The 22,380-nt window shown below is 29.7% G+C and overlaps 2 protein-coding genes across 2 annotated transcripts; both read right to left on the bottom strand.

Moving 5' to 3' along the window:
* Positions 1-7,791: 7,791 nt before the first annotated feature.
* On the bottom strand, positions 7,792-10,135 carry LOC149547561 (glucan endo-1,3-beta-glucosidase-like). The gene is made up of 2 exons (XM_089794763.1): positions 10,053-10,135; positions 7,792-8,965 (listed from the first exon to the last, which is right to left on the bottom strand). The coding sequence occupies exons 1-2, from the start codon at positions 10,108-10,110 to the stop codon at positions 7,950-7,952; spliced, it is 1,074 nt and encodes a 357-aa protein (XP_089650889.1). The 5' UTR covers positions 10,111-10,135; the 3' UTR covers positions 7,792-7,949.
* Positions 10,136-21,387: 11,252 nt separating this feature from the next.
* LOC149547562 (putative (S)-N-methylcoclaurine 3'-hydroxylase isozyme 2) lies at positions 21,388-22,153 on the bottom strand. Its single transcript, XM_089794146.1, has 3 exons — positions 22,072-22,153; positions 21,679-21,986; positions 21,388-21,585 (listed from the first exon to the last, which is right to left on the bottom strand). The coding sequence occupies exons 1-3, from the start codon at positions 22,151-22,153 to the stop codon at positions 21,388-21,390; spliced, it is 588 nt and encodes a 195-aa protein (XP_089650272.1).
* Between the last annotated feature and the right edge of the window lie 227 nt (positions 22,154-22,380).

Raw genomic sequence — 22,380 nt, forward strand, 5'->3', positions numbered from 1 at the left:
CTTTTTTTGACTACTAATAGTTTGGGAAGCCTTGTCTTGTTTTGATCCCTTAAAGAAGCACACACTTGTTGGACCATTAAATGCCATCCCCATTTGTAGAGACATTTCCCCCTTTCTCCTTTTTCTTATGTGGTTCATAATAAGGTACAAAAAACTTATTGAGAAAGTAACTACACCCCTTTTTTGTACCACTTATATCTCTTATTACAATTCTAGATGTGACAAATACTCAAGTCTTTTGGAGGCTTGATGATTTTTTTTCCTCCTAAATCATTATAATAATTATTATTTTTCTCTTCATTTACTTTGGGGACTTCATAATGCATTATTTTGATCATGGATATGCATGTACTTGATCTCCCTTTCCCTCCTCCTCTTGTTCATCTTTTCCACCTTATTCTTTCTAGCACCTACGCCTTCATTCTAGAGTACCTAGACCTAACCTCTAGGATCAAGTCAACCTAGTTCAACTTTGACTAAACTAGGTCAACCTAGGTTTACTTAGTCCTCTTAGGTTGACCTATTCCATTGTGATTTTGTGTCTTTGGTACTGAAAGGCCTTGGGGGTTTAATTTTTTTTCTTGTGTTCTCCCATTGGGTTGTATTTTTTTCCCACCCAAAAACTCATATATAAGGAGACTTGGAGTTTTTATTTTCATATTAATTTATGTTATAAATCTCATTTATTCATAATCTCAAGATCTTTGTCTAATTCATTCAAAATGTACAATAATTTTGTAAGTGGTCCTCGATAAAAAATTCAATGTTAGACATTTGCAAATTTCTTAAAACCTTAATACACTGTGGACAAGTGTTTAATTGGTTTCAAATAGTCACCCAATATCTTTTGATATTCAGTGAATAATAAAAAAATATATGCATCACATATTGGGAACTTATGTCTAAGGGTCAAATAAATGTTCATTCACCCTTAGCCCCTCCCCCACCATCTCTTCGAATTTGAAGAGCTTTATATAAATTTCTAGATGCAATCTATGTATGTTGGGTATTGTGTGTTGAATAATAAAATGATTTGCTACATAATATTGTATGTCATCAATTGGAAAATCATTGTAAAATTGTGTCTCTTTGTTTTGTTTTGATTTTCTATTTTAATTTGTATTTTTTTTTTTTTTTTTTTTAAATTTAAAGTTAGTATCAAGTCCTAGGGAGATTGACTAGAGATGCAAGAAAATAAAGTTAATTCTCTAATTGATGAGTTTCTTAGCATTTGAGAAAAGAGATGTTGTGTATGAAAAAGTTGGAAACAAATGTCATATATGTAGGTGGGATAGTTTGAAAAAAAAGGAGGATTCACCTGAAAAAAGGCAATGTTGGGTATATTTCTTACTCTAGTACAAACGTAGCTATGACATATATTCAAAAGAAGAGATGGACAAGTGTGAGATGAGTTTCAAGCTTATTTTTCTTGTGTATAAGTTGGAGATAGTTTATGCTTTTGAGAATAGAGAAGCTTTAGAGAATTTGTTGTCAGAGACTAAGTCAAATTTTTTGTGGAGTTTGTCTCCCAAGTTGAGGGGGATTTTGATATTTAAGAAATGGTTGGAAACATAATATCTTGTGAGAATCAAGTACCTATGATATCAACATTCAATTTCTAGAAAAACTTGCAAAAACTCAAAAGAGTTGTATGCAAACCAATAGCCATCATATTATTTGAAAATGTAAGAATGTATACAATGATGGAATATCAAAAATTGCCATAGCCATGAATTTGAAAAGTATATGTGGCTATATTAAAATCAACAATATTTAACTAAAACTATTCAAAACTAGATGTTTATTTATGCCAACTTGTTGGGTTCATAACTTTTGACCTAGAGATCGGAACTCAAAACTATTTATAATGTTCGAAAGAAGAACTAAAAATCTAATTTCGTTCCCTAAAATAGTGAGCTTTTGGCTTGCCAATTTCAAGGATGAGTAAAAGTTTTAATTTGAAATTTTGAGCAGAAGACCTCTGAAAAAGACAATTAAAAAGGCCTAGAAAAGCTTTTTAAAAATATGAAAATGTTTCAAACATTTGATCATTTTGGATAATTTGGATTAGATGCAATTTTTGAACAAGCGATCAAACACACAGTCTTGGTGGAGGTTGAAAGGAGAGGCTTGTATATCAACTAGGAAGAGGGTTAATAGGCCAAATTATTTTCATATATTGGAGATGAGGAAGTACATAATTTGTTGATTTTTTATTTTAAAGAAGGAAGAAGTCAAAGTGAGTGACTTGATCTCACAAGTGATTCATAAGTGAGAGTTTTCAATTCGTTTAATTCACCTTAAAATATGGAAGATGATGAGCTTGAATTGAAAATTTGAAGGATATGAAGAAGTTAAGACGATGGCCATGGAATTTGGCATTATAGAATTTGAAATAAAATTACCATGAATACAAGTGATGATGGAAATGCTCACATTGAATAAAACCTCTCTTAGATGGTCCCTTCAAATCAACCAATTCAGTCTAACATTTTTTATTACATAGCACTACAAAATTAATTATCCCCATGTCAATTTGAAATAATGACAAATCATGGTTTGATACCCATGGATATGTACAACTCAAGAGAACATTATGGGAGAATGCAACCAATGAACTCCCTTGTTCATGAATTGGGAAATTCAATTGCACCATGTTCAAACCACAACAAGCAACATAGTTTTAATAGCATGATGTGTGGTAGTTAAATGATGTTTTCTATCTTGGAGAAAACTATTTTTTCATAGGTTGAAGCTGAGATAAAGAATATGTGGTGGAGATGGAGAAACTTAAGAATAGAATGTCTGAACTTGATTTGCATTTTAGAAGGTAGGAAGATTTTGCTATCAAAGTAATTCATGCGCCAATGACCACCCTCAAGCTATTAGAATAGGAGAAAGTGGATGGTAAAGAAGAGGTGGATACTAACAATTTTTGGAAAGTCTAAACAAGTTTCTCATTGATGATTGGCTTCATGTGCTACTATCAAAATGAACCCATATGAGGAAAAGGTTAAATGAGGGTTTAACCTTATTCTATACTGATTACTTTTTGTTGTTATTTTATTTTATTCTCCATTTTTAGCTATGCATAGTTGTTATTTGGATTATGGAAATGTTTATTATTAAGGAAGTCTATAATACTAGCTTAGTTTGTTATAATTTAATTACTATCTTCTATTGGTGGTTAAATAGTTGGTTATCAAACTCTCATACTATTGTGGATTTTATTTTAAACATGGGTGGCTAGTGTGTTTTTTCTTGGTATGTGGGCTTCTTCTTAGCTGATAGTGATTGTGTCACTTTGTTAACTCGTTGGGCCAGTCACCCAATTTTGACATCTTTTAATTTCAAAAACATGATATTTGGCATCAATGTCATACACTAATTGAAGAGTGGGAAGTGGAGTATTAGCCTCATTGAATTAGCTACAAATATTTAGCTATTGTAACTCAAGGGTTTGGAGAGATGGAAATCTTAATGTTTGGAGGTTTTGGGAAGGTTTACAAAGAAATAGTTCCTAGTAATGGACCCTGTGTATAATGTCCCCACTATTAGGGTTAATTTGAGACAAGTAATTCCTGCAAAATAATGGCTAGAATCACAACAATAACAAAACTAACTATATTACTCTACCCTCTAATTTAACCCCAACCTTAAGGATGTCTCCAAGTCAGGCTTCCTAGCTCATAGCTACATTCTCATCTTCCCAAGAGTGCACCCCTTAAGATTCTTCATGGACAAGCATCTTCTATCCAAGGCTACTCACATAAGCATATGTTGACAACTTCAATATATTCTGGTAGGTCAATTATCGGCCATGAAAAACTATGGAAATCTTAAATATCTCACATGCTCCATGCTACGAGTAGCATTGGTAACCATGGTATTAACCTCATAGGTTAACACAATATTATCCATAATTATGATTCATTAATATAAATAAATTCATAAATATAATTAAACAAATATAATCCATAAACATACCTTCTTCTTTCCTTGGTCCATGTGGCTCTAACCTGAGTTGGCTCTTCAATGAATTATTCCTTCTAGATTATCTCAACTCTATATTTACTTTCCAAAAAATTCATTTTCTAATTATAAGGAAAGGACAAAATATACTATTTTGTTTCTCTTTTTCCAAGAGACACAACCTTTCATAATACAAATCATTTGAAAAGACACAAGACTTCATCATTATAATCCTTTCAAAAAGTCATGACACTTCATAACTAAAATCTTTTGGAAAAATCCAAATACTTTATAATGAAAATATTTTTGAAGAGTCACAACTATTGATAATTATGACCCTTTCAAAGATTGGCATCCTTTCAATACCATTGATACCTCTTTAGAAAGACACTTCCTTATTTTCTTCATATTAGTTTTCTCTTCCATTTTTCCTCTTTGAACTCCTCTCTTCTTCTCTTCCCTTTTTTTTCTCCTCCTTTTATATCTTAATTTTAAGGAGTCATGTCTATTTGTTAAACATCTCTTAACTTTTTATTAGATTTAGTTAATTTATATTATTCTATGTTATATTATTTATTTACTTACTTATTTGTGTTTATTTTATTTATTATTAAATTCTTTTTAGAAAGTTAACATACTTTCTACAATATTGTCTCTTTATTTAATTTTATTTATTTCTATACTCATTAAAATTTTATTATTTTTTAATTATTTAAAATTTCATACTAAATTTTATTTTATTAATAATATAGATTTAATAAATATAATTTTCTTATTTTATATTTTAGTATTAGTTTTAATATAACTTTATTATTTATTTAATAACATTGTATTATCTAATAATTATTAAAATTCTATCTTAAAATGGGGATATGACATCATGTGACTCTAAAATTTATCCTTTTAGAAACCAATGAAGGAATGAAGGAATTCATATAAGATATTTCAAATATTTGAAAGAATTTTGTTTGAGAATATTTCATTTAAGTGATGATTGTTATTATTTTTTAATTTTTTTATGTGAGATCAGGGATTACATATACTTATAGAGGACCCTTTAGATACTTTCTCTTCCTAAGTCCTTGACACAATCCTTGAAGAATATTTTGTATCTCTTTCCTTTGATACATGAATTGAGGGCATTTTGTTATTGTCCTTACTTTTTCTAGGTATCTTCCTTCCTACAAAAAGTATTCTATGTAGTTCTAGTTAAATCCATGAGGTTGTGTGTATAATGTTTGAGATTGTTTCTTAAGCTTAAAATATTTGTCTCTTCTTTATACTTTTGAATCTTATTTTTGATAAGAATATCAAACATTCATATTTATTTTATAATTGTAAATCTACATAGTAAATCTATTTTCAACTTCATAAACTTTGATTTTAAGAAAATATCATAGACATTTAGATTGTTCATTTCAAAAAAGAAATATCAATAACAATTTTATTCTTAAACAAAAATATAATTATAAAATATTAAATTGCCTTTTTTTTTAAAATGATGTACATTATAGAGATTATAGAAATGTTAGTTCAACTCCTTTTAAATAAAGACTTTACATATTTTAAAAAATGATTTTCTATTTATGATGGCTTGATCAACAATATATGTCAACTTAAGAAAATTTTTAACTTTATATTTTGCATTCTAATATTTTTAGTTGCTACCATAGACATGAATACTATTGCATTCATTAGATGCAATAAAAAATTATAAAATATGTTAATTTAACCAATTATATTCAAGAATCTTTTTAGGTCCTAAGTTTTTTTATAAAGTTTGAACATTTTTACTATGTCTTAAAATGAAAAAAAGTTATTTAACTGAAATCTTATTGGCTCTCACTAAAAATAGTAAGGAAGAAAATTAATTTTTAAAACCAAAAAATCAAGAAAAATTTAAAGCTCTAACTTTTAGCATTAATTGTGACACTACACTTTAATATTATTGAAAATATCATACAAGATGATGCGACACCACATTTTACTTTTTCATTTCAAGAATTTGAATTTTGAAATTCTTTTTAAGTTTGAACATTTTTTATTTTATTTTTTGAAAAACAAGAATACTATTTAATCAAAATCTTATTGGGGCTTGCTAAATAGTAATGGAGAAAATCAAATTTTAAAAAAATATATATAAAGAAAATTTAAATTTTGACTTTTTGCATTAATTGTGCAATTAATATAATTATTATAAAAGATATCTCACACCACACTTTACTTTATCATTAGTCAAATTAATCATAATAGAATACTAACTCATAAAATTTTGATTTATTTTGTCCTTAAAGCATTATCTTTTAAAACTATTAAATGTAATAAAAATTAGATAATGTAACAAATAATTTTTAAAATAAAAACTAAATAATGTAACAAAGAATTAGAAAAAAAAAAACTAAATAATATAACAAAGAATTTTAAAATGGTAGTTATTGTATGAAGAATTATGTCTATGTATTTAAAATTTAAAATATCTTATATCATTTTTGGGTGTCAATTTGTTGATTACATACTTTTTATAAATAAAAATTGTGTGTGTATGTATATATATATAACTATTTAATGTTAAATATTTGTAAAAAAAAATTTTATTTGGCAATTTTCAATTTCTCAAAGACACAAAAAAGAATAAGCAATTTAAATTGTGGATATCTTTTGTATATGTAGAATTTAGTTATAATATGCTTATGCTTTTGTTAGGGTTTTGGTTGGTATTGTTTAACCTTGCACAAGATCTCTATGATCCATTTGTTCACAACACCTTACAAGACATTTATCACAGCTTTATAAACATTGTGATTGCATTGAAACTAATATTGTAGAATTTTTATTTATTATCTCAAGACTTCTTATGGAAAAGCCAATGATGCAAAAAATCTATGGCCTGTAATGTATGCTTTATTTTTTTAGTGAAATTGAAAAACATTTTTTGAGGTTTATGAAGATGCTTTCTAGTCTCAAAAATTTTGAAGTTAAATAATTTCATTTTGTTTTAAAATTCTTATACACTTTTCAGTTTTCTACAACAGAGTTTAGATTTTCTTATTTTCTTAATTAAATTGTGTCAGTGGAATTTATAATGCTCTTTAAATTTCTTCTCTTCATATATGTATAGAGTATAGTAGCTTATTTTAAGAAACCATGATTCATTGTGATGAATTTCAAAGTAGACCGAAAGTATGACCCATCTTGTTTGGTTTATAATAAAAAAATCAATATTTTTGTTGTTTAGTTATTCTACAAAAGCATTCCTAACACCACATTACAATATGAAAACTAAACCTTGTATTATGTTGAGCATGCTATTCATGGAGAAAATAAAAGAGGAATTGCTTATTTTAGAGTTGGCCTTAGTAGAGCCCACTACTCCTTGCATGTCTTATTTCCTTATATTGGATATTTCCTTCATGCGTATAATTATACAATATCATTTATTATCTACTCCTCTTAACCAATTTTGAACTTGTAACTTTTTCTTAAAGGCATTGATGTTAAAATGCTAATGACACAATGAAGTAAAAGAATTACAATTTTGCACTTGGTAACAGCTACATGTTATCTACTCCAATTCAACTACAAACATTAATGAAAAATGTAATTGTCTTTGTTTCTCCATTGTCTTTAGGTTCTATGTACAACTACAATTAATTTTTATATTGTTTAAAGATAGTTCAGCCTCCAAAAGATTAAAGAATGTAAAGAATGTTGTTCTAATGCATTTTACATTCTTTCATACCAAAAAGTTTATTCCTCCATCTCAACCCTTTATTATCACACTCTACAGTACTATAATCATGACACATATGACAAGAACTATTATTTAAATTGACAAAACAAGTTCATGTAATGAATTTTGAGAATTTAAAATTTTCAACCTATCATATAACTCTCAAAAGTGAAAACATGGTCAATAGAGTATCAATTTACAAATTTCAGGCCTGCTTGGGACAATGGTAGATAAGAAAAACATTTTTCTAGACTATTGTTAGATATATATACACCACTTTTAAACACGTGCTACTTTCAGGTGAGCCGAACAGCGGGTAGATAGGAGTTTTATTGGTTTCAAACAGGCCAAAATGGCGCTTCTCAACCCTCCCTGTCTTCTGATTCTCATTAAAAAGTGAATAAATATATGTCTCAATTGTCCTTCCAGGTCTCTTTGGCGTTCCTGCATTGGACAGAACATGCTTCATCAGATTAGTGTTGTATGTTCGAGCATTATCGACGGTAGCCACATCGGCACCTGCACAAGGCCACCCGGTTTCAGTTACCACAACTGGTATATTGGGATGTCCCTCTTTTTCCATAGCAGATATAAAGCTGTCGACCAAAGCATCAAACAAGTTGTTATACTCTAAAACGCCATCAGTCACCACAGCGCTTGTTGATCTAAACAGCGCATAGTCTGCAGAAATTGGATTCGAGGAGGTTCTGTAGGTGTGGTATGGATGGATATTAACCATGAAAGGGGAGTCGTTATCTGACAGAAACTGTAGTATACCACCCATGACATCTTCACTCTCACCAAATGTTCCCTCCGAAGGAGGAAATGACTTGGACAGCGCGGCCACTGCGTGGGGTGTGGAAACCTTGATTTTGCTCTGTAGATTGGCGTTGCTCAATGCCCTCTGAATGTTTTCCATCGCAGGAATGAGATACGAAACGTATTTTCGAGTTCCATCTGCAAATATCTTGTTTCCCACTGCAATGTATTTGATGCTGACAGAAGGATAGAATGCTGTGATGTTCTCTGTCACCCATCTGTTTGCTGCATCTTGGTCACTTGCAATGTTCTCGAGCTCAGCGTTTTTAATTCCCACAATCACTTCGATTCCAGAACTCCTCAGGGCCTGCAACACCGACTGATTTGGTTCATATAATCTTACCCTTCCTATGTTGTTTGACTGCAACAGATTCACGACCTCACTGGGAGAAGGCAAACTCTCTGAAACCATTCCGTAGCAAACTCCTATCTTTTCACCATATGCTGGACATAAAAGATAAAGGACTTGTCTAATTAATAGAAGATTTATCAACACTTGATCAATATATTTATTTTTATATATATTTAATTGGCATAGCAACTATATCACTGATGAGCCCTGTCCACCATCAGCACGTGCTGTGCTTTTGGTGTGATGGCAAAGTCTTCTTTTAATTTAGTTCAATTGATCTTTATTTAGTTTAGTTCAATTGATGGTATGAAGTTAATGTATGGAGTTTTATTAACGGATATAGGAAAATGCGTTAAGTTCTCAAGGAATGACTTTGTCTTGTTAAATATGGCCTCATAGCTATAAAAATATTCCCTCTGTAGTTTCCATTTTAAAGAACTGTGTCTGCTATAGTCTCTGACCGACTCTGTAAACAAATTAGGATTCTAATTTTCCTTTTCATCTAATTAAAAGAAAAACAATAGTAATCAACAGATAATATAGTAGAATAAGAAAAACACTACCAAAACACAGGGCAATTGTGAAGCTATCCAATCAATGATTAAAGCCCTATATAAACTCCACTGATCGAAACTGCAACCGATTCGATTGAGAGAACCCCTGCCTCATCTAACCCATGAAATATAAAGCATTCAATCCCCTTCACCCTACACACTGTATCTAATTAAAGACCCACCTCTTCATTTGACAAGTAACCCAGTATCCCATTGTACTAGAAGCCCCTGCTTTTTAAATTTGCAAAGGGCATATATTGTGGGAGAAGTTGAACATTTTCCTAACTGGTTTATGAGTTTCTGAAGTTAAAAAAACTCTAATGCTGACAATGAATGATATCTTATTGAACTACCATATAGATCTATACAATTTCTACTTCATTTGGCAATACTGTTGGTAACAGAATTATTTGAACTATCAATTGTTGGAGATTCCTATTTTAAGCCCATCCAAAATTCATCAGACTAGTACCATAAAATATTTCTAAAGGTTTTCGTACATGCTCAAAATATTACTTTGTCTGCTAGGATAATGTGAATTTAAACATATGAAGAAGATGGCAATTCTGATTTCTTCCCAGTAGGAATGAAGCTCACCTGCATAGATTGTGTAGAATGAAGCGACAGTGAGTAGTGAGTAGAGCCAGAGCATAGAAATCCTTATTTCCTTTCCGGGAAGCCATGCAGACAGATCCTCCAGGCTCAAACACATATGTTTTGGTTATTACTGTTCTGTAATTATAGAGAACAGAACTAACATTACATAAGTCACTTAAGTCAAGATTCTTCGCCGGTGGATCAACAGCAATCGCCCGCAATCGACGATATTATTGAAAAGTTGAAAAACTCATCCTCATATAGGACTCGAACGCGTATTGTTGGGGACCGAAAATTACGGAGACAAATTTAAATCACGCACTATACTTTATTCGCTTTCTTTCTGTAAGGATCGTACGCTTTCAATGGATTCCAATTTAAAACAATTAAAAATTTAATCGATTAAGCAAAGTCATCTGAATTTAGAATATTCATAGAAAACGTATATACTAACTTTTTTATTGAGAAATATCTAAGGGGAAAAAAATTTAACCGTTCTTTTTTCTTCCTCTTATGTCAAGTATAAAACTAAAAATTACAATGATCTTATGATAAAATTCATAAGTTTTATTTTCATCTAAAATTGTAAATGTTAAATAAGTCAACTATTCCCTCTGAGATTAGAATGCATTTATTAGTCCCTGCACCCATAGGTGGGGAAAGTGTTAAAACAACCCCATAAAATCCACTTTCTTGTGTTTATCATTATTTTCCCTCTAACATCTCGTCCATTTCTATTGGTTGGGGGCAATTTTCACAATAGTCTTTTTATTTTGTTACCATAAAACTCAATTTTAAAAAGGTGTGTTCTTCCACATGTTCTTTGCATAACCTACAAATGTGCCTTTTACAAGCTTAACTAACATTCCTGAGTCTTCTTATTTCTGTGACCCCTTCTTGTTTGCTCAAAATACGTGTTGATGATGGAGGATCCTTTATTATCATAGGCTTTGATTTACCATGGCATAAAATCCCTTCTCTTCTCAGTTGTTGATAATTAGGTATGTCTTTCTGACTTCTCTAATTGGTCATTTTATTTTCATCCCCTTGTTCTTACTATGCATTAGAATGGCACATTTTCTTAGCTCTCTTTAGAGTAAATGAAAATCATAATCTGTCTTTTGACTTCTTGTATTTCACATTTTGTTTGAAGGCTTTTTTCCCAAATCTTTTTTTCCAAGTTGTTTTTCTTTACCTCACATGTAAAACCCCACACAATAGAAATCAAGTCTATGTGATTAGCCTTGCATGAGGTTCGTTGTCACATTTTTTATGGCAATAATTCAACTTGTTTAGGTGTGAGCATTTTTCCAATATTCTGAAGTCATATCAGGGATCACAACTACAAAATATATAGTGGGATTTTTATTTTGCAGAAAAATGGGTCTAAATTTGGGCTTGAAAGTGATTAGGGAAACATTTACAAAGTCTACTTTCTTGGAATCATTTTTCGGTTTTCTTTTGTTCTAACATACATATCAATGATTTTGTTGGCATTTCTTCTTCTTATTTTGTAATATGTATTCAATCTCTTGATTTTGACTATTTTACTTTTCCCTAATTTGTCTACCCTAATTTTTAGTGCTCCCTATTTTCCAAATTATGTAGTTATGTGTTTCTCCTATAGGATAAATGTCTCCTTTTTTAGGCTGGTGTTTTTCTTTTTCTTGAAACAAATTGGAGATAATCTTTTTTCATATAACAAAAAAATTGGAGAAGAATCTTCCACCAAGGAGTTCTAGAAAGTGAAAACATAAGAACTACTTCTAATTTTTTAGTTGACTAAATTGATTTAGCTTGAAACCTAGCTCATGGAACAAATCCCAACTACCAAAATTTTACACTTTCTTGTGGCATTCTAGAGAGTTGTGTGTGGGCCTTGTGTCTATGCTTCCAAATATTGAATAAATGCATCAAATAAGATTTTAACAAGAATATGATGTGAGTGGATCATATATTAGAAGGAAAACAAGCCAAAGAGATGACATGTCAGCTCTCTCTTTTTTATAGCAAAAACAATAAACTAGAAACCATTAGTAATTTGGGAATTTAGTTGCCTACAAAAAAAACTTCAACGGAATTAGGGAAATTTTGGTCTAGGCTAGAAATTATGGATCTTGGTAAACATTGTGATTGCATTTTCTTTCTTTTCCTAAAAGCCCAGAAATGTTCAAGAAGGAAGTGACTAACACTAGCTGGAAGTTGTTGGACTTGGACTATTTAAAACACCTAAAACCATTATTTCCCTAGGTTCTTTCCTATATATGTGTTTTATGAAAGTAATTTGAACTCCCATTTAATTAATGGTTACGTGTAATAAATAGTAACTGATTACATAAAACCTTCTTAAGTTTGATAATCCCTAGTGCAGTCGGTAGGGTTTCAAATATATGCTCCATATTTCATACTTTCCTAGTTTGGGAAAGCTCTTTGTTCTAGCAGGAAAAAGGATTAGATAGGAAGTGAATGGAAATCTAATTGAAGAAATAAATAAGCACTATGATTTTCTACAACACTACTCCACATGTCTCAAGATTACCATGAGGTTCATGTCTTTATAAGTATTAGCACTTGTTCACTTTGTAAGTTATCTTAGACCATTTGGTGACAATCCAACCTTCCATTATGACCAATGCTTGTTCCTTCTTCTCTACATTAGTATAATACCAAAAATTACATTTGTTTCAATCCCCAAAATTTTGATTTATAAAATTGGAAAGTAAGAGTTTATCAACTATGAAGTGATAAAATATCTAAAACATTCTTTTGCAACTAGAGGTTAAATTTTTTCATGTACAATAGCAGGGTTAGTAGGGTTTTTTCATAGAGTTTTTAACATTATATTTAAGTCAATGTATTTGGAGGAAAAATCAGTCTCATCCATGGCCTCTATTTGTGAGATTTCTTCATATGAGCATTTTTTCACTATCCCTCATTGTGTCGAAGACTATATTCAAGGGAAAACTACTAGAAATGAAATTTTGGTCTATTGCAGCTTCTGACAACCTACTATTTGTTGGAAATAAAGATAGTAACTAAAAGGGGAGGGGTGAATTAGTTACTAAAAAATAATTCCTAGTCCCTAGATGTCAAATAAAACTTTTCGCAAATAATGCAATATTGTCCTGCTTGGTTATAATTAAGTTATTGCTATAACTTGGTTAACAAAGAAGTCTTATGAATATTAATTTGTTTTAACCTTTAGTGCCTTAGTTGTTTAAACATAAAGCATAAATAAAATAAAATGAACATAGATGACACCAAGATTTAACATGGAAATGAAATTTGGGAAAACCACCATGCCACTAGTTATATTATTTTTCACTTTTTTTAAATTAGCCCTATTAGAACCCAACCTTGTTAAAGTTTACAAAACATACTATTAAGTATGACCTTGTTAGAGTATTTAGATCACCTTGTTAGGAGTGGCCTGGTTAGAGGTCTTCAAACACTTCAATTTTGAAATGTCGCCTTGCTAAAGGATTTACAACATGGCTATAAAGTCAACTCTGTTAAGAGATTTCTTCACTGCTACAATAGTTAGAGGGTAACACTAGTTTGACCTAATTTACGACGCAACTTCTTTTGCAAACTTAGATCTCTGTTCTAGCTTGACTTCAAGATCCTTACTGATCAAAATACTCTTTGCAACATATCTTTCACACTTTCCTACTTAGCCTTTTCCTTCATTCACATATCCATCATATTCCATGTATTGCACTTTCACCTTTCATCCTCACTTCTTGGATTTTCTTATATATCTTTCACACTTTCCTACTTAGCCTTTTCCTTCATTCACATATCCATCGTATTCCATGTATTCCACTTTCACCTCTCATCCTCACTTCTTGGCTTTTCTTATATATCATTAGTTTTGAAAAGTCATCTTGAATACCCTTTCAAATAATCATTAAACATCCAAATAGTCAGCCTCAAACAATTAATTATTAGACAAGTATATTATGTTGTTACTTGGTCAATACTAAGATTGATCACTTGGTTAACACTAGAAGTCCTTTGATGCCCAACCACTCAGTTAATACTATAAGCTTGATATCCTTCATTGCTCAACTATTCAGTGAACACTACAATGTTCTTCATTTCCTGATTGCTCGGTGAATACTGAATATTCTTAGTTAATACTACAAGTTCTTTGTTTCTCAATTAATACTGACATTTGTGTAACATCAATGGCAAAATAAAATTTGATTTTTTTTCCACAATCTATCTTTTTGGCATTGATGGAAACACAACATATCAACATAAAATGATAAAACTATGAGAAATTTGATAATATCCTTAGTTTCACTTTGATTCTCATCCATACTAACTCCCTCTATGATTCTTCCTGGATTTGTCTCATCTGCTTCCAAATGATTTCTCCCTCTTACATCTATCATCACTTTGTTGTGTACTTTTGTCATTTTCTTCCTCTTTGTTGTAAATTCAATCATCTAAATACTTTCCTTCTTAGATAAAAAAAGCTCTCCCTCTTCCTCTTTGACATCAAATCTTCCTTTTTGACAGTAAGCACTCCCTCTTTGTCATCAAATTCTAAAGGATGCAAAATTTGAAGTTACTATGCACCCTTTGTATGGATTCATATGAAATATGCTTTGTATTTCACTCCTGACATGTGATCATCTGCATCAACTTGATAGATCTTCAATGGAACTTGGTTGATGCACCACTATCTTGTCCTTTAGTGAGAATCACATAGGGGAAACCCCCTAGTTTATCTCATAGATACATAAATGTATCCTTAGGTAATGCCTTAGTAAATATGTCTACTATCTAGTCCTTGGTGTTCACATATTCCAATCTAACCTCTTTGTCTTGAAACAATTCCCTTCGGTAATGATAATTAATTGCAATGTTTTTTGTATAAATGTGTGTATCACAAGGTTTATGGATGGGTAAAATCACAAACTTGTGTCACCCTTTTTCAAAGGAAAATGCTAACAAAAGTATAATTGTTCACCTTCAATGACATAAAACTGATATTATTATTTAGAATTTGAAAATGAATTAAACTAATGAAATATGTAGAAATGGATGAAGTTTAGTATTATAATTTTTAATAATTATTTGGAATAAGAAATGATATAGTTTCCTATTTTTTAATGATAACTTTTTAGTTGCTGAAAAATGTTGGAAATTAGGGCTCTAGCTCCCAACACAAAACTACATGGAAATAAACTTATTTCCCTTTGATCTCATATTATTTTATAGATAACATATGTAGCTAGAACAATCAAAAATAAAAATTGTCTTTAGACCTATATTTTCTCTTTTATAATGATTCAAAATTCAACTTATTCAAATCAATACTTTTCATCTCCCACCATATTTTCAAAATAATTGCATTCCAACCAAAAGAAAACTTATAGATTCTGAAAGAGGGCTCTCTCCTCTAGAACATCATATAATTTTTATTTTTTATTGATTTGATTTAATATTTTTTTCTTTCTCAAAATCAACATCTTCTAGAATATTAAAATACATACTTGTAGAATTTTTTAATTATAAAATACTATATCTAATTAAAATAGTATGAGCTCTATATGTGAATATTCTTGACTTTGAGCTCTATAAAATGGTTTTTATATGTTATTAAAAAAACATCATAAAAATAGTAAGAGTTATTGAAACATTAATTTTCTAAAATAATTGTATTTCTTTAGTAATTGGATACTAACTAGTATAAAACATGCATTTAATAGATATTTCCAATTGGAAAAGTGTGAGACCATATATAACTTAGCTAGAATAAATTTATCAAGGTCATATGTTTGAAAAAAAATTAAGTTTTAGATAAAAATAATCAAATTTAGTCGTTCTGATAAGTTAGCCTAAAAAGGTGACACAACTTTGTACTTTTACCCAAATATATTGATTGCACTTGTGTAACATAGTAGACAACCATTGGTTCCTTAATTCCCTCCTTCATTCATAATAGTAATATCTTGATCCATATTATGTTCGAACAATTGAGTATTACAGAAACACGTGGCCTCTATTGTTGATTGAGAATTATAACTCTACTTCTTTCTTGTCCAAGATACTAATCTCTTTCAAAGAAAGAAAGCTCCTCTGCTAGTGTTTTTTCTATCATCAATTCTTCCTGCTCAATCTGAATCAGTATAGGTTCTTAGCTCAATATTTCCTCCTTTCTTATACCATGAACCAAATTCTTCAATTCCTTTTAGGTACCTCAGAATTCTTTTTACTGTCATCATGTGATTTTCTTTAGGATTTCTAGAAAAACTTTTCAACTATGCCAACTGCCAATGTACTATTAGGTTCGATGTTTACCACATACAAAAGTTTTCGAAATCATTGATATGTAGGTAGTCTTATTCACCTCTTTTGAATCATCATTCTTTGAAATCTTGTCTAGTAGACATAGGTGTCCAACTAGTTTGAAATCTTCTATTCCAAATGCTTTCAATATTACTTTGATGTATTTTGACTGAGTGATGAATATGTCATCCTTCATTTGATAAAATTGTAGAAAAACAAATAATTTCATCTCTCCAAACATGGACCTTTGAAATTGATTCCTCATTTCTTCAGTGAAGGGTTTGCATAATATCTAATGTTCTTTAAATATGATATCATCTACAAATAATTCTACTAGCAATATGTTGTCTTATGGTCCTTCCTTTATATATAAATTACTATTATCATTTGTCTTTTGAAAGTGAATTCTTATCATATATCAATGTAGCCTTTCATACCATCCTCTAGGAGCTTGTTTTAGTCCATATAGAGCTTTGTGAAGTTTACATACCATATCTCTATTTTTTGGATCAATGAGACCTTTAGGTTGTTCAATGTATACTTCTTCTTCTAGGATTGTATTTAAGAAAGTTGATTTTAAATCCATCTCATATACTTTGAATCCCTTCTGTGTAGCATATGCTATAAGTATTATGACTCCTTCAAGTCTTGTAGTAGGGGCAAATGTTTCTCCATAGTTAATACATTCTTCTTGTGCATAACCTTTGCATACTAGCCTTGCCTTGTTCCTTTTTACTTCTCCTTTCTAATTTAACTTATTTATGAATATCCATTTTGTACCAATCACATTCTTATCCTTAGGTCTAGATACAATAGTCCAAGTTTTATTCTTTTCTTTTTTCTTTATTTCTTCATTCATTGCCTCTATCCAAGCTTAATTTTCCAAAGCATCTTTTATAGATCTAGGTTCAAATTCTCTAAGTGAACATGTAACTTTTAATTTGTTCCTCATCAGTATGCAATATGTCTCTCCTCCAATTATTTGTTTAGGCACATAATGTCTTCTAACATATTTTGCAAGTCTTGGATTTTTCTTTCTTGATTTTGAACCTAGTTTGTGATCAAACAACTAAAATAAATACCATAAATAATTTAAATAATTTTTTTTTAATAAAAAAAATTATATATAATACTTTAATAAAATTTATTTTTTAAAATAAATTGACAACACTTCTAAAATAAATTTAAAATTTTTAAATATATATATATATTGAAAATTAAAAATTGACTAGAAAATAAATTAACAAAATAAATATAATGCAAAAAAAGTAAAATAAAGCATATGAAAATAATTAACAAATAAAAAATATTTTTGAAAAACCTTTTGAAAACATCATCTAAAAAAAATTACATTTTTCAATTTTTACACTTTGTTTAAGTGGTTGGAAGGGCATGCGACCAGGTTGGACGTAGGCAAAGTCCAACTGAACCTAGTTTGGCTGAAACTAATTTGAACTTAATTGTCTACATATCATCCTAGGTGGCATTATATATACAAAAAACCAATTTTGCAATACCATAGACTTCTAGGACCTATTTCAATATCAAAATTGAACTTTATAAAATAAAATTATAAATATCACTTGATAGAGCCAAGAGTCAGAATTATGCTCATGTGCTTTTATTAATTTTTTATTAGATATTGAATCTTATTTCATTAAAATATATTATAGGTAGGTATTTCAACACTCTAGAAGATCCACATTCAAGAAAGACAACAGATATTAAGTGATACAAAAAAAAAAAATCATTAATTGTGAAAGAGGAGAGAGTCCTCTTCAAGAATATATAAGTAATATATTGACAAACATATATTTTCTATGGAAATTATGGTGAGAATCATAAATTCTAGAAAGTCAAACTTTGAACAGTTTGAATAGGCTTTATATACATCAAAATTGAATCTTACTCTTTAATATTGCTAGCTACATATGTCATCTAAAATATACTTTAAAATTAGATGAGAAATTTTTAATTTATATTTATTTTACTATGCAAACTATAACCCCTGATTTGGAGTACTTTTTAGCAACTCAATAATGGCTATTGAAAATAAAAAATATTTACTTTGCTTAACAATAATAATAATAACCATAAAATTCATCTGTTTATACAAATTTCATCAATTCACACCATCTTAATATTTGAAACATAAATATCTCTTTTTTGACATTAAAGTTTAACACTCTTTATGATGTTAGCCTTATCCTTTGTAAAAGGGTGACAGATGTTTGTAGGTTTACCTAATTTTCCCTGCGGACCAAGGGTTTCCACATAAAAATTATTTGTGTTGTGTGTTGTTGATGTTTGAGTTACTTTGCCTTTTTGTTATAGTTTCTATTTCATGTTGGATATTATTGAGGATAATTGAGATCTATGGTTACACTAATTCAAAATCTTCTTGCAACTTCATAAATTTTATTTTTTCAAGGAAGCCTACAAATATTAACGTAGTTCTTTTTAATGTTCTCATCTAGAAAATTTCTTCTCTTAATATATCATTGAACTGTTCTTCTAGATTGAGTAACTCAAAAATTTCTTAAACATGCTTTCTCTATGGTAAGTTCCTTTTAGTAATCATAGCAATCAATTCTCTATGTGCATTACTTAAATCATCCACTCGATTTGTGTTATCAATAGCATTAAATTTTCAACTATTTTATCTTTGACATGATCACTAGAGTCTTTTCTTATTGTTGACACCCAGTAACTAGAAAATAGGAGTCATTTATCATTTCTTGAATAACCAAAAAATGAGTTGAGCTTTACAAATAAGATATTTTTTCTAAAATATTGCTCCCTCATTTTTTTGAGATGTAGTTTAATTGTAGTCTTAGGTACCATATGTTTAAATGATTCAACTTGACTAAAAAGAGATTACCCATCCATCTCCATAAATTTTTCCAAGTCATGGGTAGAATTTGTAGATTTCCACTATATGGAGCTTGAACATGATCGTGAACTTCAATCAATGACTCTATAATACATTGTGTACATCCTTTCTACCCCATTACAAAAAAACATGAAAGAGGGATCTTCAAATCACTTGCATACAAACGACTTCAATTTGATTTACATACAAAATAGTAGATCATAGACAATAGTAAAAAGCTCATAAAGTATATTACAATTTTTCTTTTTAAAATTTAGAGCTAAATATCAGTCCCTAAAAAAATCAGAGCTCTAAGATAAATTGGTTGCATGAAAGGTGTTATATTTTGTTGGCTGAACAAAATATAAGAAAATGAATTGGTCAAGTTTTCTATACTTATATTAAAATTTTGATTAAATAAATTAATAAATTTAACCCAAATAACTAAAACACTTTCCACTAAATTAAATTAAATAAAAAAAATAAAAAAAAGACTAAGATGAATTGGTTAGATGAGGCTCCTACATTTTGTTGTATGAATAAAATATAATAAAATCATTAAGTATATTATAAGTCTTTTAATTAAATCAACTTTTGAATTCCCTTTTTTAAATGAATAAAATAGTTGATTTAAAGATAGGAATTGATTTAAGTCAAATAAAGAATTTAAATAATTGATTAAAATGAAACAACTGATTTAAATATTCTAATTATTTGGATTAAGAAACTAAAGTAAATACCATAATTGATTTAAATAAATTAACTCATTTAAATAACCTAATTTTTAATAATTTATATCAAATAATTATTTTGAAAGAACAATTAAAATAAATAGAGTAATTGATTGAAATTAATTAATTTTAATTAATTATATATTGTAAAATACTTTAATAAATTCAATATAATTAAATTTTTTTAAATAAATTGAGAATACTTATCAAATAAATATAAAATAAGCCTAAAATTGTTGAAAATTAAATAGTATGTAAAAGCACTTAACAAATAAAATACACATAAAAAGAATTAACAAATAAAAAATATATTTCAAAAAATATAAATGTCATTTTACTTTTAAAAAATGACATTTTCATTTTTTTACCTTGTTTAAGTAGTTGGCATAGTGGGGGGGGGGGTCACTTGTGACTAGGTTGGACTTTGGTGGAATTCGGCTAGCCCTGGTTTGGCTAAAACTAGTTCGACCATAATAGTCTATGTGCCATCCTAAGTGGCTCTTTATATATATAAAAATTGTAATTTTGCAATACCATAGACTTCTAGGACCTATTTCAACATCAAAATTAAAGTTTAAGAAAAACTTTAAAATACCACTTGATAGAACTTAGAGTTAGAATTATGCCCATTTATTTTATTTTAAGCTTTAAGTAAATATCATATATTGTAATAAAAATATATTGTAAGTAGGTATTTCAACAGTCAAGAAGATCCACATTTTAAAAAAAAAGACCAAAAATATTAGGCAATACCCAAAAAAATAGAAAAAATATCAATTTTGCTAAAGGATAGAGTATTCTTTTAGAATGTATAAGTAATTTATTGACTGGCATAGATTTTCTAGGAAAAATATGGTGAGAACCATAAATTCTAGGCAGTCAAACTTTCAATAGCTTTAATAGGTGAAATATATATCAAAATAGAATCTTTCTCTTAATAGTGCTAGCTACATATGTCATCTAAAATATGTACTTGAAAATTAGATTAAAAAAACCTTTATTTATTTTTATTTTGTTGTGAGAACTATAACCCCTAATTTGTAGTACATTTTAACAAATAAAAAATGGTCATTAAAGGTTAAAAATATATAATTTTTAAAACAATAATAATGATAGGAATGACCATCTATTTATACAAATATCATCAGTTTATACCATCTTACAATTTGAAACACAAATATCACACTTTTATGTCATTAAAGTTTAACAATTTTTATGGTGTTAGCATTATCCTTTCTAAAAGGGTGACAGATGTATGTAATTTTACCTAATTTTTCTCTCATACCGAGGGTTTTCACATGAAAATTCTTGATGTTCTTGTGTAACATGTTGTAGATATTTGAGTTACTTATCCTTTGTGTTATAGTTTTTATTTCATGTTGTGTATTATTGAAGATAATTGATAAAGCTTTTAGATCTTTTCTTATTGTTGACACCCAGTGGCTACAAAATAGGAGTCATTTATCATTTCTTGAATAACGAAAAAATGAATTGAGCTTTACAAATAAGATGGTAACCCTATCCTTATCCTGGATGAACAAGTCAATGAAGTCATATAACGTCTTCAAATGCTTTGCCATCTGACAGGACACACCCTGTGGATCCACAGACTCAAACAGGGGATAAAAGTCCGACAAATTAGGCGTTCCCAAAAGCTTCATTATATTCCCAATTGTATCCTTGAGACCCAAAGAAGCTGAATTTTATGGATCCATCAAACTTGTGCTGAAGATTATCTTGCCTAATACATTCATAACAGTGAAGAATGCCATTTGCTCAATATTTACAGCCTTTCCCTTGCTCTCAAAAATCAGCCAAACTGTATGAAATACCTCGGCTCTCCTGAGATGTTGTCGAGCTTTCATTCTTTGGGGGCTAAAAAGTTCAACAGTAGTCACTCGTCTGAGATAGCGCCAGTGAGGTCCGTAGTCACCCCACACAAAGGAGGACTTGTTGTGGGAAAAGACTTTGGCAGCTTCTATCACTGTCCTCCCAACAAAGATGTGGTCGTGGGTTTTGAGAATCTCCTTCGCCATGGCAGGAGATGAGGCCACTGCTATTGTTTTCATGCCCAGACGAAAACTTATGAGCGGTCCGTATTTCGCAGAAAATTGAGAGAGTCATACATGAGGCCTTTTCACCAGTCGAAATACGTTTCCTACGATATGCCAGGCAGTAGGTCCGGGTGGAAGAGGAAGAGTTGCCACCCGTTTCCTCTTCCATTGGAACCAAAATAATGCGGGAAGAATGATTAAAATCACAGAGAACCACCAAAGTTGTAGCCTATTCATTAGAGCAGGAAAAAAAAGGAGTGAACAAATGCAAGGCTATTCAGTCTCCATAGGTTCTCAACTATTTGGAGTCTAATAACGATACTAATATTTTGATTGGAGAAAATAGGCTAGTTTGCAGTACGTACATTTGACCAAAATAATTGGATATAAAAATTA

Source organism: Cupressus sempervirens, chromosome 7, assembly GCF_028749045.1.
Source record: "Cupressus sempervirens isolate cs-2001-9-10 chromosome 7, ASM2874904v1, whole genome shotgun sequence".
NCBI lineage: Eukaryota > Viridiplantae > Streptophyta > Pinopsida > Cupressales > Cupressaceae > Cupressus > Cupressus sempervirens.